This window comes from Vipera berus (assembly GCF_964194415.1).
Source record: "Vipera berus genome assembly, chromosome: Z".
NCBI classification, from domain to species: Eukaryota; Metazoa; Chordata; class Lepidosauria; order Squamata; family Viperidae; genus Vipera; species Vipera berus.
The window spans coordinates 82,314,704-82,334,234 of record NC_138205.1 but is presented as its reverse complement, the minus strand read 5'-3'; the positions used below and the strand labels follow the sequence as shown (position 1 = coordinate 82,334,234).

The window sequence follows — 19,531 nt, the reverse complement described above, 5'->3', positions numbered from 1 at the left end:
CCTATTGGGACTGTTTACCACGGATAAACAGACTCCCCAAATCATGTCACCCAGAATGCTGAGGTGGTCCATTTTCCTCTCGGCATATTCATTTTCTCTCCAATACAGACCGGGCAAGGACATGGGACATGCTGACGCCCTTAGCAGACTGCCATTAAACATCACTGAGGAAGACCCTGCCCCTGTGGGACAAATAATGTCCCTACAGGACATTCCTGACTGGCCTTTAACCGCTAAAGATATAGCTGTGGCAACAAATAATGACCATACTTTAAAGAGAATAATGGCCTGGGTCCTGAGCGGGTGGCCAAATGCCAACCCTGATGCCAAGTACATTCCCTATTTTAGAAGAAAAGATGAACTGTCAGTTCATTTGGGATGCTTACTGTGGGGAAACCGTGTGGTCATTCCCGAAATCCACAGACCAGCTATTTTATTAGAGTTACATGAAGGGCACCCAGGAATAGTACGTATGAAGGCGTTGGCTAGGAGCCACTTGTGGTGGCCAGGACTGGACAATGACATTGAGGAATGTGTTGCCAATTGCCATTTGTGCCAACGTTCTAGGCCGGAACAACAACACACTCGTACGCATAAGTGGGAGTTAGCTAGGAATCCTTGGTCCAGGATTCATATTGACTTTGCTGGACCTTTCCAAGGGTTAACATTCCTGGTAGTAGTGGACAGCTTCTCTAGATGGCTAGAGGTAGTACCAGTCAGTTCATTGACTTCAGGTAGAACAATACAGGTATTAAGGGGCCTCTTTGCCACTCATGGGTTACCGGATGTAATTGTGTCTGATAATGGGCCCCAATTCACCTCTGTTGAATTCCAGGATTTCCTCAAGGCCAACTCGATTAAACACAAGACATCAGCACCCTTCCACCCATCCACCAACGGCTTGGCTGAACGAAATGTGAGGACCACGAAAGACGCCTTAAAAAGAATCATTCGGGGCGACTGGCACCAAAGACTGGCCGAATTTTTGCTGACCCAACATACGACCCCATGTACAGCTACCGGCAAAAGTCCAGCTGAAATGAGGTGGGGAAGGAGACTAACCACCAAATTGGACAGATTACACCCTGACAGACTCCTACCAAGTGCTGAACTGGACATTCCAAATAGAACATTTAAAGTGGGGGATTTAATCTGGGCCAGGAACTATGCACAAGGGGACAAATGGATCCCAGGGGTGGTTACTGAAATATTGGGTCCCCTGTCTTACACTATTGAGGGGGAAGGGAATAGGATCAGCAAAAGACACATAGATCAGCTGAGAAAGAGAACTAGTGGATGTGTGCCAGTAGATGGGGATCAAAGTATATTTGGGGGGAACTTTACATCCAGGTTCAGTGATAACAACACGCCAGATAGTGGGGTAGCAGAAACGCAAAATAACTCATCCCCTGGTAACCAACAACAACAATTTAGTCAAATTGACTGGGAAATACCCCTGCGGAGTAGGCCAGCGATAGCTGATCTTCAAACACAAACAAATCCACAAAACAGCTACAGGGAAGCGTCAGAGTCAGGTAGCCAAGAGTCCAGGTCCAACAGAGGCAATCAGCCACGCAGACAATCAGAAAGAAGTGATCCTAGCAGCCAGAGCAATAGATACCCTTCAAGAGTCCATAGGCCACCAAAATATTTAAAGGATTTTGTATATAAATAACAACAACTGGGGGGTAAGGGGTGTTGTGTCTGTAAATAGTTGCAAACAAGGAGAATAGCAGATTGCAATATAGCTGGGTTTAGAGCGGGAGATTCCGGTGCAATCATTGGTTACAATAAACAAGAAGCGGGAAAATAGACTCCGATGATTGGTTACAGTTCAAACAGTTCCACTATAAAAGCTTGCAACATTTGACAGTTGACAGTTGACTTATGTGTATTCAATAAACTCGTTCATTGTAAAACCACTCTGAGTCCTCGTCTATCAGAACCAAACAGTCTGGTTTTTTTCCTTTCTTGAAGATGAGGACCACATCAGTCGTTTTCCAATCCTTGGGTACTTCCCCTGTGCTCCAGGATTTTTGAAAGATGTGGTGCAATGGTTCTGAGATAACATCTGCCACTATTTCAGAACTCTGGGATGTAATCTGTCAGGTCCTGGTGATTAATAATAATAATAATAATAATAATAATAATAATAATAATAATAATAATAATAATAATAATAATAATAATAATAATAAAAATAATAATAATAAAGTTGGAAGGGACCTTGGAGGTCATCTAGTCCAACCCCCTGCTCAGGCAGGAAACCTTATACCATTTCAGGCAAATGGCTGTCCAGTCTCTTCTTAAAAACCTCCAGTGTTGGAGCATTCACCACCTCTGGAGGCAGGTTGTTCCACTGGTTAATTGTTCTGTCAGGAAGTTTCTCCTTAGTTCTAGGTTGCTTCTCTCCTTGACTAGTTTCCATCCGTTGCTTCTTGTCCTGCTTTCAGGTGCTTTGGAGAATAGCTTGACTCCCTCTTCTTTGTGGCAGCCCCTGAGATATTGGAACACTCCTATCATGTCACCCCTCACCCTTCTCTTCATTAAACTACACATACCCAATTCCAGCAACCGTTCCCTATATGTTTTAGCCTCCAGCCCCCTAATCATCTTTGTTGCTCTTCTCTGTACCATTTCTAGAGTCTCTACATCTTTTTTACATCATGGTGACCAAAACTGGATGCAGTATTCCAAGTGTGGCCTTACCAAAGCATTGTAAAGTGGTATTAGTACTTCACTTGATCTTGATTCTATCCCTCTGTTAATGCAGCCTAGCACTGTGTTGGCTTTTTTGGCAGCTGCAGCACACTGCTGGCTCATATTGAAGTGATTGTCCACTAGGACTCCGAGATCTCTCTCACAGTTACTACTACTCTCACAGTTACTACTATTGAAGAAGGTACCACCTATACTATACCTGTGCATTTGATTTTTTCTGCCTAAATGTAGAACCTTACTTTTTTCACCATTGAATTTCATTTTGTTAGATAGTGCCCAGTGTTCGAGTCTGTCCAGATCCTCCTGTATCTTAAGCCTATCTTCTGGAGTATTGGCTATTCCTGCCAGCTTGGTGTTGTCTGCAAATTTGATGAGTTCCCCATCTATCCCCTCATCCAAATCGTTGATGAAGATGTTGAAGAGCTGCACAGACCTCTTCTAGGTTTTCCTCTTGCCTTTCCGAGTTAACTCCTTGGTCTGTCATTGAGCAAGAATTGACTTTGTAGGGAAGCATATTATCATTTGAGGTATATTTTAACATATGTTCTACCTTTATTTACCAATTATATAATATTTGTATGCAATCCACATGGTGAGGTTTGGGGAAACTTACAATAGAAAAAATATATTTTTAAAATCATAAGATTAAAACATTGCCTGGCCCGCACCACCTCCGCTGCCCGCATTGCGCAGCCCCGCCATATAGTGGGCTCTGCTGCTCCCACAGCACCAGCCGCGCTGGCTCCAGCCCCAGGGAGGGGAGCCCGCCGCCAACACCCTTTGCACCTGTGACTGCAGCAGCACCACCACCCCACCCCGCCTCCTGCGCCCGCCAAGATGAGTTCCGGCACCTTTTTTTTAGAAAAAAAGCACTGTGTGGGAGTGTGGATCTATACATATGTGTATATAGTATGGTTAGGTGTGTGTCATGTATGTGTTCCACTTTGAGAGCGGACAACTAAATTTCATTTTTGATGTGTGCCCACAGTAAAAAAATGACAATAAAGGTTATCTTAGGTCTTAGGTCATAGTCCTGTATTCTTTTCCTACAGCTGCCAACCAGAAACCTCTGAGCAGGATATAGATGTGCTAATATCTACCCAAACCTAGGCAATTTTGGCTCTGAAAATGCTAAGCACAGTCAAGTCTTATTGATATCTGGAAGGAAGACTATCAGAATATCCCAGGTTATGAATTACAGTTTACAAAAATAAAGTAAATGTAACAAAATACAAAATCCAGAAGGCACTATTAAATCACTCTTATATTGTGGCCAAAGAATTACAAATATGTGCCTCTAAAGTTTTTTTTAAAAAATCCCATTTATATCCCGCCCTTCTCCGAAGACTCAGGGCGGCTTACAATTTAAAGCACAAATCAATGTGCTTAGCAATAGTTATCAGAAGTTGAGCTCCAGTTGAATACGGGTAGTTATAATCACAAGTGAGGCCAAAATTTATGTTGTTAAGTGAAACATTTAAGTGAGTTTTGCTCCATTTTATGACTTTTCTTGCCACAGTTAAGTGAATCAATGCATTTGTTAAGTTAGTAATATGGTTGGTAAGTGAATCTGACTTTGCTTGTCAGAAGGTTGCAAAAGCTGATTATATGACCCCAGGACACTGCAGCCGTCATAAATGTGACCCACTTGCCAAGCATCTTCAGCTGGTGCAGAATGCAGCCGCGCGAGTTGTAATGGGAGTCTCCCGATACTCCCATGTAACACCTCTTCTCCGCGAGCTGCATTGGCTTCCAGTTGCCCTCCGGGTGAGATTCAAGGTGCTGGTGATGACCTATAAAGCCCTAAATGGCATGGGCCCGGATTATCTAAGGGAGCACCTGCTGCCAGCGTCAATTTTCCATCATCCTGTGCACTCCCACAGGGAGGGCCTCCTCAGGGTACCGCCGGTCAAGGATTGCTGACGGGCGATCCACAGGGGGAGGGCGTTCTCTGTGGGCGCGCCTGCCCTATGGAATCAACTGCCAACGGAACTCCGGACTGCCCCCGACCTTCGTTCATTTCGCCGGGACCTAAAAACCTAGCTCTTTGAGCTATCTGGTCTGGACTGAGGGGTTTAATGTTTTTAAATTGTGATTTAATTTTTGTAGCTAGACTTAATTTATTTTAATTTTATATTGGATTGTTTTTAAATTTTGCCTTGTAAACCGCCCTGAGTCCTTTGGGAATAGGGCGGTATATAAACCGAATAAATAAATAAATAAATAAATAAATTTTGATCATGTGACCCTGGGGATGCTGCAACAGCCATAAGTGTGAAAAATGGTCATAAGTCACTTTTTTCAGTGCCATTATAACTTTGAATGGTCACTCGGTAAACTGTTATAAGTTGACTACCTGATCAGGTTCCTCTAACTCGTGCTGGCTATGTCACACAATGTACTTAATTTAGAACTGATCAACTTTCTGGGTTGACGCTGCACCAAGGTAACCAACATAAGCTTAGAATGTTGTGCAAGCATTATATCTTCGTTAAACATGCTGTCTGAGTACAGCTACTGAGTGACATACTAATATACAGCGTGCTAATATGCAGCCATTGTGATTGATAGCCATGAACAGGCTCATCCCCCACAAACGGGCAAATCGCATTTTATTTGCAACCAGCAGCCGTGAGGATCACCATACCGGTTTCTATCCGAGATTACTTGGTTATTTCACCGGGAAAGAGATCCCGAAGCCTAATATCCAAAGGGCATTCCTGGCAACGGCATCCATATGGGGCAACTCATTATCTCAATATTTCTCAACATTGGCAGGCAACTTTTAAATCTGTGGACTTCAACTCCCAGAACTCCACAGTCAACACTACATCCTTCGCTGGCTCCGCCCCTTAGCGTGGAAGATGTCCTCCCCCTGCGTGACGTCTCTAGGCTGAGGGCAGCGAGAGGACGCTTGGGCCCGCGGTTCCTTTTCCTGTCACCTAACCCGGAAGCAAAAGTAAAATCCCATCGGAAGGTGAGGGAGCCCGCACTAATGTGTGCGTTTTTTCTTCTTCCATCCCTCTTTTTTCTCAAGCCGACGCTTCTGAGGCTGGGCTGTTGAGGTACAGGTGGAGATCGCGCCTGTCGGGAGTCTTGCCAGTATCTATATCAATATCTGCAAAGGTATTGATAGATTGGTTCCCGCGGCATCAATGGCAGCGGACAAAGGCGGAGGTGAGGACAAAAGAGCTGTCTCGTAGGGCGAGGCAAGGGTTCTCAGCTAGCCGCTCTCTCCGATGGTCCACTGGAGGACTTTGTGCCGCCATTGGTTGGAAGGTGTATCTCCATATATTTTTCTGCACGTTGAGTGGATGCCGAAATGCTCCTTTGCTTAGGGGCATCAGGAGACGGGTAGAGTGGCTTCACTCTGTGGAATCTCACCTTTCTAAGAGAATGGGTGCAGGAGGAGGACGTGGCTTCTTTTTTCCTCTAAAAGGGTTGTGTGTGAACATTTTCTAAAATTTGCATGTGTGCATAGGTAACCTTATATCATTGATTTTAGGCTAGGATTTAAATAGCATTCCCTTCTGTGTGATACTGAGATCTTTTGTAAGGGGGACTGATTTCCTCTTGTGGCAAGTTTTTAAAAAGCCATAATAAAATAATATTGTTTCCATGTCTCATTTGCCTTCCGTTGTGGATTCTGTAGTGGTGGGCACTGACTTAATAGACTATCCTGATTTCTTCTTGATTGTTGTAATATACACGTAGACTATTTCACATGATGAAATGTCTGGTGCTTGGCAACCACCATGTATTTACAAAGGTTGCAGGGATCTCAGGGACTATGATTTTCAATAATTTGCAGGGAGCTTCTGACAAGCAAAATCAATAGGGTATGCCAGATTTGCTTAACAACTTTATGATTTACTTAACAACCCTAATGATTCAATTAACTATGGCAGAAAGGTCGTAAAATGGGACATGATTCACATAACAATTGCCTTAGCAACAGAAACTTTGGGCTCAGTTGTAAATATAAGTGAGGACTATATTTTCAGACAGGGCAATAGGAGTCTCTCCATAAATCTCTAATTGCAGCGTGACTTTTTTCATAAATAGAAGGCTAATATAAAGAATACAAAGGACTAGTACATTACTTTTGTCTTTCATGTTACTTTTTGTGAAACCAGCTCTCTATGGTAGTCTATGAATTAGCAGAATATGAATTATTTTCTTCTTGGTATCAGTAAATGCATTCTATCTTTATGTCTCATATATTCCCAATCTCTAACTGCAGTACAGAAAGACTGTTGATTTTTCCCTTGTGTCTATAGACTGAATTATCTATAGAATACAATTATCTATGCAATGAACTAGATTATTTTAAAAAAATATTCAGTATGTCAAATAAAGAATTTTATGTAAACTGAAAATCCAAGCAAACTCTTGCCCTACTCCATCCACATTATACATAGCATAGTTGCAGAGCAAGCTAAAATGAATATGAGCAGTATCAGAAGCAATTAACCTATTGTCCTGTGAATTTTAAAGTTGATGTGAGCAAACACAGCATACGGGATCTATGTATTTAGAACTCTGAAATCTGTCAACTAATCAGAGTTGCTTATTCTTAGAATAAACAACTCTCAGCCCAGAAATTTCTTTTGGTACCACTTACTTCAACTTCATTGTGAGAAGAGACAAATAGCTATTGCTTTTTTCCTGGAAATCTTCATGCTATTGCCAGTCATTCAGTACATTTAGCTAGATGCCTTTTTGTCTGCCCCAGATATTATATGCCATATACACTGTCCCAATAAATTTTAGTGTCATCTTGGATAACTTGTTCAATCTTATCTAAATACTGAACTGTTTACAAACTGATAATATTGAAAATATTATCAAGGAATAGTCATTTAGAATCTTCACAGGTTTAAAATATTTCAGTATAGAGTCAGTTTATTGTGGTTATTAAAGACACTAGGCTAGAAACTGGGAAACTGTGTTTTAGTTCTGGCTAAGACACACAAAGGATCTTGGGCCATTCCAACTCCTAGGAATAAAGCAATAGAAAATTTATTCAAAAATGTTGCCATATGAAAACTGGAGAAGTCTGACTGAATAGTGAATAAATAAGTGGCTTGACATTTCAGGTAGATTTACTGTTGTTTCTAACATTTATTTTGTAGATCAGGGAACAGAGAAACATGAAGGAGTAGGTACTTCTGGAATTACGGATCAAGAGAAAGAGTTATCAAACAATGCACTACAAGCCTTTTTGGTAAGATAATTCTTGACATAATATAGATCCCTTACTGCATTCTAAGGGATTATTTAGCACAGATTAAATATCTTAAGAGTATTGATAGGAAAATAAAAATGTGGTATCTAGCTTTCATTTACAAATTTGTTTCTTGTGTTTTATATTTTTACGTGTGAAGGAAAAGGATGATGTGTGGGGAGGGCAAAGGGAAGAGGTGTTACCTAGGAAACAATTGGATAAGAAAAGCAGGAGCTCCCATTGGATTAATAGTCAGAGGAAGAAATTTAGGAAGGGCTCGCTCTAATTGTTAAGGCAATTAAAAATAGCCGTGGGAAGTGTGTACCTTCAGAAATGCAAAAACGTGTTAATGTAGCCCTATAGTAAAATAAAATTAGCTTATCTATTCTTGTTTCCTGTTTGATTTATCGGGGAAAACTGACAGATGCTGTGCTGCTTTAATTTTGACATGTCTTATTGCAATGTTCCACCAGCTTGTATCTTATTTTAATGGAAGCAGGTAAGTTGTTGCTTTTTTAATGGAGCAAGTATAATATGCATAACATCACTATGGATTTAAATCCCATTGAAACAAAATTAATTTCATGCAGTGTATGTACTTAATTAGCATTTCAAATTATTAATTGATATTAAAATATATATGCTTATGTCTTGTATTTTTTAAAATTGATTTTACAGGCTGGAAACTATGATACTTGTCTACAACACCTTAGCTGCTTACAAGAAATAAACAAAGATGATTACAAAATAGTTTTGAACATAGCAGTAACAGAATTCTGTAAAAGTAATCAAACAACAACTGATAATTTGAAGCAAACACTGAATCATCTTAAAAACCAGGTACTGTTTATTTGTTGAGTTAATCACGTATACTAATCTTTAGTGCTTGGTTTCTTGTGTTAGGCAGAGTGTTATTTTTCTTTTTCTTTTAAATTGTAATTTCTAATTTATATTTTTCCTTTAAAAAAGACAGGAAAGACAATTTTCTATTACCACTCTCAAAAAATTTATTTTCAAGGCTGGAGAATATTTAGTTGATTATGTTATCTGGCTATAGTTGAACAAATAAAAAAAATTAAATGGATTTCAAATAATAATATCAGTCAATGTAGTATATTCAACCACTGTGCTTGAAGTTACCAGGCTAGAAATGATTGGTTTTAGTCCTGCTTATGCCTTAAGCCAGCCATTTCTGAAAATCTTGCCATAAAACTGCAGTGACTTATCCAAGGAGTTGCCAAGAGTCAACTTGAAGGCACAAAAATACATGAATGATGTGTAAGTAAAATCTATGGAACATTAAAAAATAGTCATGGATATGGCAGGCTGCATAGATTGAAACCCTCTATTCTCTCATTTTCTAGTCCTATTAAGGTCTTAAAGTTTCTTAAGGACTTAAAGGAATTTGTTAAGGGGAGTAACTACATATCATTATCCGTAATGATTTGTACTTGCAAGGCAATAATACTGTATATCCTGACATGCTATTCAAAGGCTGTCTGAAGAATGTCTATGAATTTGATTCTGCATGATGAATCTTAAGAAGAAAAATTGAGTCTCAAACCTCTTGATATTTATCTTAAAATATAGCTGAACTGTCCCAAAGGTGCTTTTTTTAAACGGCAACTGGACTTTCTTGTTCTTCATTGAAGACATTATGCTTCTCATCCAAGAAACTTTTTCAGCTCTCACTGGCTTGTGGGGAATGGAAGAATTTATATTACTTGTAGACAGCTGGTCATTTGCATTTTTTTAGAGAGTCATCTGGAGGTTTATCTGTGTCATAAAGGTCACCTGAGTCATTGAGAAATTGGAGCTTGGATGAAAAGCAAAAAGGTCTTCAAAGAAAAACAAGAAAGTCCAGTTGCCTCTTGAAAAAAAGAAGCACCTTTGGGACAACCATAACCTGGATGACTGAGAATCTCTATAGATACTTGAATTGTATTCCATTCTGTAGGAAATGGTTGGGTCTTAGTTTATTTTGTTGGCAAATAATTTCTTCTCCTAGCAGACAATATCAGTATTTTATGATCAAACAGCACTTAAAGGTAAAAGGTAAAGGTTCCCCCGCACATGCCTGCTAGTCGTTTCCGACTCTAGGGGCCGGTGCTCATCTCCGTTTCAAAGCCGAAGAGACGGCGCTTGTCCGAGGACGTCTCCGTGGTCATGTGGCCGGCATGACTAGACGCCAAAGGCTCATGGAACGCTGTTACCTTCCCACCGGAGTGGTCCCTATTTTTCTACTTGCATTTTTACGTGCTTTCAAACTGCTAGGTTGGCAGAAGCTGGGACGAGTAACAGGCGCTCACTCTGTTACACAGCAGTCGGGATTCGACCCGCCAAACTGCCGACCTTCTGATCGACAAGCTCAGCGTCCTAACCCACTGAGCCACCGCGTCCCTTAAACAGCACTTACCATATGCTAAATGTTTATGGTATTTCGGTTAGTTAAGCAGAGGGGAAAAAATCATTCATAACTTGCCCTGTCCTTACTTTTAAACAGGTCTTTTCAGCAAAATTAATGGTTAACCAATGTTTTAATTATACAGTTATATTTACAGCACTTGGGTCCGTTTGTAGTAGAGTCTGTTGCATTCAACTTCATTGTCATTTGATAATCATTGTTGAAAAATAAGTTAACAGGGATATATTTGGATCTCCTTCCTTTTCTTCCCCCTCCCAACAGGTTCATTCCGCTGTTGAGGAAATGGATGGTTTAGATGATGTTGAAAACAGCATGCTCTATTATAACCAAGCTGTTATTTTATATCATCTGCGGCAATACACTGAAGCAATAATAATTGGGGAGAAACTTTATCAATTTATTGAACCTTTTGGTAAGATTATAACTGAAAAGGTCTGTTTGTTTATTTGTTCATTCAGTTTATATGACTATTTTTCTTCCTCCTTTACTGATATTATACAAACTTCTGTTATGACAATTGATACATGCAATTCATTTAGAATAATTACTTTAGTATAAATATATGTTTAGTCACAAAAACTTCAGTAACATAGAAGTTGTCCTAAGCATCTTGTTCTCCAATTCTTATAAAGATGCCATTTGAGCAATTAATTAACTATATAACACTTGTATGAAAAGCCTACATTTTTGCAAGGGTAATTTGCAAGAAATATATCCCATATGTTGACATGTTTGGAATATCTTTTGTGTGTTTTTTAGAGGAAAAATTTGCACAGGCAGTGTGTTTTCTACTAGTTGATTTATATCTTCTGACTTGTCAAGCTGAGAAAGCCTTGCATCTTCTTGCTGTGCTGGAAAAAATGGTTTCACAAGGCAACAATAACAAAAATGGGAAGGCTGAGGTATTTGTTTTTATTCGTTTTATCTATGTTCAATTTATATGGACGTCTATCTCAAACTCTTAACTTGGTGGCTAATGTTAAAGGCATGAAAACATAAACAGTGAAAAACAGCAGTAAGTATATGATCTTTAGCTGAAGTAAAATTAAATCACAACACAAATCAGCACAGCTATTGCATGGCAACATTAATATCCAAATCCCCAGGTTTAGTGACAGAACAGTGTTTCTATATCCTTACAAAAATCCAACAAGGTGAGGGCCAATATGACTTGTAGAAGAAGGACATTCCAAAGGGTGACAGAAAAGGCTCTCTTCCTGAGCCTTGCCAGACGGCACTCCCTAATAGATGAGACCTGGAGTGTGCTATTCCTGCTAGACCGAATGGGATGGGTAGATATAATTGGGGGAAGGTGGCCTCTCAAATAACACAGCCCCATGCCATGAAGGGCTTTATAGATTACTATGAGCATCTTGAGTTCTCTGGAATTGTTGCATAACCACCTTCTTTACAGTCTTTTCTTAAAAAAAGGGAAATTAAAGACTGGATAAAAATTGTTTAGCACTATTAGCAATGATTTCTCTAGGAAGGAACAAACTACTGCCTTAAGAGATAGGAAATACAACTTTGTCTCTCAAAATATTTACCACTAATTAAAGCCCATGTGGGTTTTATGTCACCTCCTGAGAAGCATAATTAACCAGTAAGGACATGGAACTAACTAATAGAAGCTAACTATTATGAGAACCTTACTCACTTCATCAAAACCAACAGGGTCAAACGTCTCCCCGGAATCAAATTACATTGAGCCTTAGCCCACCTCCATAACTCCTACAGCAAGCCTAAAGTCCAATTTAGGATAAATCCAAGCAACTTTATCCAGCAGATGTCTAGCACATAATTCACACAATCTTTGCAGATAGGCTTTGGTACTAACCCTTCCCAAGAGGTTGTGGATTCCCCTAAATAAAACTGCTGGACAACTATCAACCAATGCAATAGGGTGAAGAAATACTGACATTTTACTTCCCTTACTGCTATTAAAGCCTACTTAATAGAGGAGGCGGTTCGGGTCTGGATGGGGAGGAACAGACTTCAACTCAACCCTGACAAGACTGAGTGGCTGTACATTCCGGCTTCCCGAGACACCTGGGATGTTCCACCTCTTTCTATGGGGGGTGAGCTTTTACCCCCTGTGGATAGGGCTCGCAACTTGGGAGTCCTCCTAGATTCACGACTCACTTTGGAGGATCACATAGTGGCCGTGACTAGGGGGGCTTTTGCCCAGGTTCGCCTGGTGCGCCAGTTGCGGCCCTATCTGGACCGGGAGGCCTTGTGTACGGTCACTCATGCGCTCGTGACCTCTCGCCTAGACTACTGTAACGCTCTCTACATGGGACTTCCCTTGAAGACTACTCGGAGGCTCCAACTGGTACAGAATGCGGCCGCGAGAGTTGTCTTGGGAGTTTCCCGGTACTCCCATGTTACACCTTTGCTCCGTGAGCTGCATTGGTTACCAGTTGTCTTCCGGGTAAGGTTCAAGGTTTTGGTTATGATCTTTAAGTCCCTACATGGCATGGGTCCGCGATACCTCGAGGACCACCTGCTGCCGGCGTCGACTCCCCTCCGCCCTGTGCGCGCCCACAGAGAGGGCCTCCTCAGGGTGCCTCCTGTCAGGGAATGTCGACTGGTGGCCCCCAGGGGGAGGGCCTTCTCTGTGGGTGCTCCGGCGTTATGGAACCAACTGCCGGTTGAGCTCCGGATGGCATCAGACCTCCGATCCTTCCGTCGCGGGTTGAAGACCCATTTATTTGAACTAGCGGGTCTGGCCTGATGGGGGTACTTGGGTTTTTTATAGGTTTGTTTTATTATTCTGGTTTTAACTTGGGCATTAATTTAATTATCTTTTAATGTTTGTACTGTTGTTTATATTTATGCCCTGTGAACCGCCCTGAGTCCCTTTGGGAGAAGGGCGGTATAAAAATCTCAATAAATCTAAATCTAAATCTAATAGCAGATTGACTCTTGCTTGATCACATAGTTGGGAACATATGTCATAATTTGAGCTTCTGAGTAAGACTTATGCTATTTCTTTAGTTATGCAAAAAGGAGAGATAATAGAATGTCAGTTTCAGGGATTTCACAATATAAGATCAATTTAACAAATACTGGTTTCTAAAACAGGCAGCTATTTCATTTTTTTATTTGTAATCAGACAGGTAATAATGCTAGCAAGGAAGCTAACAACAAGTCTGAAAGTGGAACTCTAACAGAAGCTGCAAAATCAAAAATACATCAGGTAAAACTAAAGACTGGGTTCTATTTAAATATTTCTTTTAGAAACTTTGTCCATTTTCAAACTCACCCATAGTTAGCTGGTATATATGAGTTTCTTTTTGTAGATCTCTCTGTAATATTGTAATAGTATGTGGAAAAACCTTGGGAATGGGGCAGAGATGTTGCCAAGGGAAAGATCAGATAAGAAACAGCATAGTTCACACTTGGATAGTGGGTGTAAAGGAAACCATAGATGAGGAGGACAAATGTAATTTCAAACTTGCAAGATTCTGTCCTTCTAGCTTTACAGTAAAGTAGGATTAGTTCATTTGGTTGTGATTCCTGTCTTGTTTACCCTGCAAAGTTGCAATTGTTTTTCAAATAACCAATGTCTTGGAGTGTGGTGGCTCACAAAGTTAGAATGCTGGGTTGATGATTAGCAGGCAGAATGGATCATTAGTTGGCATAAAAATGTTAATATGCTATTTTAATTATTAGCATTGTGTTGGACATCAGCTCTTAAAACCAGTTCTTTTACAGCTATATTGTTCTTTTAGAACAGACATGTCAAACACAAGGCCCAGGGGCCGGATCTGGCCCGTGAAGTGGTTTCATGTGGCCCGTGAAGCCATCCTGGAAACAGTGAGGGAATGGTCCCCACTGCCTTGGCCCTGGCCCAGAGACCCTCCTTCTGCCAGAGAGCCTCAGATCTGTCCCACTCCTGCCCAGGCCCCCATAGGCACCCTTGATGTGAACGATGTAGAGCTGGCCACGCCCACCCAGTAGGCCACGCCCACCCTGGCCATACCCACCCGGCCCCCTGAGGGCAACCGCAATGCTGATGTGGCCCTCAATGAAATTAAGTTTGACACCCCTGTTTTAGAATAATTTTAAAGTTTGATCAGTATATCATATTACGTCCAAATTGTAATGATAACATCTAATGTTTATATTGGGACCAGTATAGTTTCTGAATAGTGAAATATTTTTATTGTATAATGAAGTTTTATGTTCGTTTTTACCAGTATAAGGTTCGAGCTTATATTCAAATGAAATCTCTGAAAGCATGCAAGAGGGAAATCAAATCAGTTATGAATACAGCTGGAAATGTAAGTACTTAATGAATGGATAGTTCTATGATCTGAACTATCTGATATTAGCATATTTTTCTTCAGATAGTAGAATTCTGCTTTATTCTTATATCTACTGTATAGATCTTAATTTGTTTTAATAGATTCCCCTTCAGATCTAAGGTGAGGTGTGGAAGGATCCATTATTTTGATAGATGTTGTTCCATAAGCATATAAACAGGTTTAGCATTAGGTACATCCTATTATGAAATAGCTCTACAATAAGAGATTAAAATAGTTAATTGTTTTCCTTAATTCTCTTGCAGTTTTTGGATTGTTATGCTACTTTTCATATTTATCATGTCTAAAAAATCTGTTCATTTCAGCCTTGAAAAATCAATTACTTATTAAAAATATTATGTAGAAGAGCCTTGTGAGCATAATATGGCAAAAGAATCAGGAGTCTGGTTGAACCTTTTCCAATTAACTCACAATTATTTTTAAATAAAATTATTTAGTTTGGAAAGGTGTATCCAGACTCCTGATTAAATATTTAAGCAATTTTTACTTATTTAGGTTTATAAATTGTTTTGGACCATATTATTTTAAAAAATATACAGGGAGTGCAGAATTATTAGGCAAGTTGTATTTTTGAGGATTAATTTTATTATTGAACAACAACCATGTTCTCAATGAACCCAAAAAACTCATTAATATCAAAGCTGAATATTTTTGGAAGTAGTTTTTAGTTTGTTTTTAGTTATAGCTATTTTAGGGGGATATCTGTGTGTGCAGGTGACTATTACTGTGCATAATTATTAGGCAACTTAACAAAAAACAAATATATACCCATTTCAATTATTTATTTTTACCAGTGAAACCAATATAACATCTCAACATTCACAAATATACATTTCTGACATTCAAAAACATAACAAAAACAAATCAGTGACCAATATAGCCACCTTTCTTTGCAAGGACACTCAAAAGCCTGCCATCCATGGATTCTGTCAGTGTTTTGATCTGTTCACCATCAACATTGCGTGCAGCAGCAACCACAGCCTCCCAGACACTGTTCAGAGAGGTGTACTGTTTTCCCTCCTTGTAAATCTCACATTTGATGATGGACCACAGGTTCTCAATGGGGTTCAGATCAGGTGAACAAGGAGGCCATGTCATTAGATTTCCTTCTTTTATACCCTTTCTTGCCAGCCACGCTGTGGAGTACTTGGACGCGTGTGATGGAGCATTGTCCTGCATGAAAATCATGTTTTTCTTGAAGGATGCAGACTTCTTCCTGGACCACTGCTTGAAGAAGGTGTCTTCCAGAAACTGGCAGTAGGACTGGGAGTTGAGCTTGACTCCATCCTCAACCCGAAAAGGCCCCACAAGCTCATCTTTGATGATACCAGCCCAAACCAGTACTCCACCTCCACCTTGCTGGCGTCTGAGTCGGACTGGAGCTCTCTGCCCTTTACCAATCCAGCCATGGGCCCATCCATCTGGCCCATCAAGACTCACTCTCATTTCATCAGTCCATAAAACCTTAGAAAAATCAGTCTTGAGATATTTCTTGGCCCAGTCTTGACGTTTCAGCTTGTGTGTCTTGTTCAGCGGTGGTCGTCTTTCAGCCTTTCTTACCTTGGCCATGTCTCTGAGTATTGCACACCTTGTGCTTTTGGGCACTCCAGTGATGTTGCAGCTCTGAAATATGGCCAAACTGGTGGCAAGTGGCATCTTGGCAGCTGCACGCTTGACTTTTCTCAGTTCATGGGCAGTTATTTTGCGCCTTGGTTTCTCCACACGCTTCTTGCGACCCTGTTGACTATTTTGAATGAAACGCTTGATTGTTCGATGATCACGCTTCAGAAGCTTTGCAATTTTAAGAGTGCTGCATCCCTCTGCAAGATATCTCACTATTTTTGACTTTTCTGAGCCTGTCAAGTCCTTCTTTTGACCCATTTTGCCAAAGGAAAGGAAGTTGCCTAATAATTATGCACACCTGATACAGGGTGTTGATGTCATTAGACCACACCCCTTCTCATTACAGAGATGCACATCACCTAATATGCTTAATTGGTAGTAGGCTTTCGAGCCTATACAGCTTGGAGTAAGACAACATGCATAAAGAGGATGATGTGGTCAAAATACTCATTTGCCTAATAATTCTGCACTCCCTGTAGAACACTATTTTTAATATTGGAAAACTATTCTGAAATATCCCTTTGGACTAGAATCCCTTTAGAAAAATACTTCTGCACCCCAAGAAATGTTTCTATTAGTGTCTATTAATTTATATTTCATTTACTTCCTTATAATTCTGAATGAAGATTTCTCCTTCAATATTTCTATTTATTTCTGTACTAATAAACTCTTGTTGTCATGACCTTTTAACTGGCGAAACGATGCATCATACAGCAACCCTTTTTGAACCAAGGTATCTCAAATGTCCTAACATACAGAATGTGTCCAAAATCTGGAACACATAACTCCGAAGGGAATAAAATGTGGGAAGGTTGTGGCTATTTCAATGTTATTGACTGTTTCTGGGTTGTGTGAGCTTGATTTTTCAGGTTCTGTGACAGTTTCCCAGCCAGTCTTACAATCCTCACTCCTGCTGTACTCAGTAGTAGCTACTTATCAGCCTGCTGGAAAGAGAAGGGAAAGGAAGGGAAGGGGGAAAGGAAGGAAGGAGGGAAGGAATATTTCCAATGTTCTTGGTCATTGCTACCTTCAATTGGACAAAATGATGTATCCTGGGGTAACAATTTTTGAATCATGTATTCAAATTGATTAGGGACGCAGTGGCTCAGTGGGTTAGGGCGCTGAGCTTGTCGATCAGAAGGTCGGCAGTTTGGCGGGTCGAATCCCGGGTGCCGCGTAGCAGAGTGAGCGCCTGTTACTCGTCCCAGCTTCTGCCAACCTAGCAGTTCGAAAGCACGTAAAAATGCAAGTAGAAAAATAGGGACCACTACGGTGGGAAGGTAACAGCGTTCCGTGCGCCTTTGGCGTCTAGTCATGCCGGCCACATGACCACGGAGACGTCCTCAGACAAGCACTTTGAAACGGAGATGAGCACTGGCCCCTAGAGTCGGAAACGACTAGCACGCATGTGCGGGGGAACCTTTACCTTTACCTTTATTCAAATTGATTACAGAACACATTCATGATTCTGGAGCCGTGACTCCTGTGGGACTAAAACTTGGCAAATCTGTGGCTGCTTCAGTGCTACCGAAGCCACTTTCACAATTAGAAGCAGTTACATAGTTGTAATTTCGAGTGCTCCCTGCTAGCTTCTTACAAGGAAAGTCAATTGAGAAGCCAGCAGGAAATTGGAAGTTGCTTTTGTTTCCACTGCTTTTTGCCTGCCTGTGGTCATTCTGTCTCTACTAAGGAAATATTTCTGAAATGATGACTCAGTGGGACACAGGTTGTCTAATATTAAACAAACTGCTTTCAGAGCTATTCAGACCACTAGAAATTGTAGATTTTAGTGGTACTTTTCTGACAGTCAAAGCTTAGACGTTCTGCAACTTTTTTTTCCAGGTGTTATTTAGTCTTCTAACTGCTCCTACAAGGTGCCAGTAACTTATTTTTTTTATGAATTTCACAGTCTGCACCTTCACTTTTTCTGAAAAGCAACTTTGAATATTTAAGGGGCAATTATCGGAAAGCTGTAAAGCTCCTAAACAGCTCAAATATTGCTGAGCATCCAGGATTTATGAAAACAGGTACAAATCACTTTTATAGTTTGATATTTCTTTCACTGATTTGATATAAAACATTGTTTGGATGACTGTATCTCTGAGTTTCATATTTTCTGTTCTTGGAATTATATTTATTTCTATTTGCAATATGTAAGAATATTTTATTGTTGAACATCTTATAAATTCCAAATATTTTATCCGGGAGAGGTGTCACTTCCATTGATTTATTAAGCAATCAAATACATTTATTTATTTATTTATTTATTTATTTATTTATTTATTTATTTATTTATTTATTTATTTATTTATTTATTTATTTATTTATTCATTCATTCATTCATTCATTCATTCAATTTATATACCCAATTAATACTCTCAGTCCAGGCCAGAAAGCTCAAAGAGCCAGGTCTTCAGGTCTCGGCGGAATGAGCGAAGGTCAGGGGCAGTCCTAAGCTCTACAGGCAGCTGGTTCCAAAGGGCAGGCGCACCCACAGAGAAGGCCCTCCCCCTGGGTATTGAAAAGTTTTGTCATACATTTTATCTTTGACAGTCCCCCCTACCCCTCCCCTATCCCTCCCTCCTTACCCCTCCCCCCCTCCCCACCCCCCACCCCGACTTCCCAGAGCTAAGTACAAGGTATAAAAAACAAAAAAAGAATCATAAACAACCATATGCTAACAACCATAGACTCTAAAATCTATCACTCTCTAGCTCACATAGGATAACTACAAACACTATTAATATAGAATATATATAAAAAAAAACAGAAAAAAAAGGAAAGGAAGACTTATTCAAATACTACCTGAAACTTCTTAATCCCATATTTGTTCTGGATATACTCAATCCATTCCTCTTAACAGTTTAATAGCCTCCTTAGACTTCACAACCTCTAAATTCAAAATCCAAGCCTTTTCTTTTTCCTTTATTTCATTCCCCAATTCTTCCCTCCTAGCTTCCACAGCACATCTATGTTTATTGTTCATATATATCAACACCCCTCTCAAATAGGCCTTGCTAGCATCCCAAACCATATCCATAGAGGTGCCCTTATTCATATTAATTTCAAAAAAAAAAAACCCTTCATCAGCGGATGAAGGCCCTCCCCCTGGGTATTGTCCGCCGGCAATCTTTTACCGGCGGTACCCTGAGGAGACCCTCCCTGTGGGAGCGCACAGGACGAAGGGAGCTTGATGCTGGCAGCAGG

General features: G+C 40.3%; 1 protein-coding gene across 3 annotated transcripts in view; it reads left to right on the top strand.

Moving 5' to 3' along the window:
• Nucleotides 1–5,680: 5,680 nt before the first annotated feature.
• CNOT10 (CCR4-NOT transcription complex subunit 10) overlaps nt 5,681–19,531 on the top strand; it is a 34,137-nt gene continuing 20,286 nt past the window's right edge. For all 3 annotated transcript variants that reach the window (XR_014028649.1, XM_081345562.1, XM_081345561.1), the window contains exons 1-8: nt 5,681–5,898; nt 7,857–7,948; nt 8,627–8,788; nt 10,635–10,785; nt 11,133–11,275; nt 13,489–13,572; nt 14,576–14,659; nt 18,234–18,351. Coding sequence is in view for 2 of the 3 variants with exons in the window: in XM_081345562.1 (XP_081201688.1) it covers nt 5,877–5,898; nt 7,857–7,948; nt 8,627–8,788; nt 10,635–10,785; nt 11,133–11,275; nt 13,489–13,572; nt 14,576–14,659; nt 18,234–18,351 (856 nt within the window). In the remaining variant the exon portion in view is untranslated. The remainder of the gene's footprint in view (nt 5,899–7,856; nt 7,949–8,626; nt 8,789–10,634; nt 10,786–11,132; nt 11,276–13,488; nt 13,573–14,575; nt 14,660–18,233; nt 18,352–19,531) is intronic.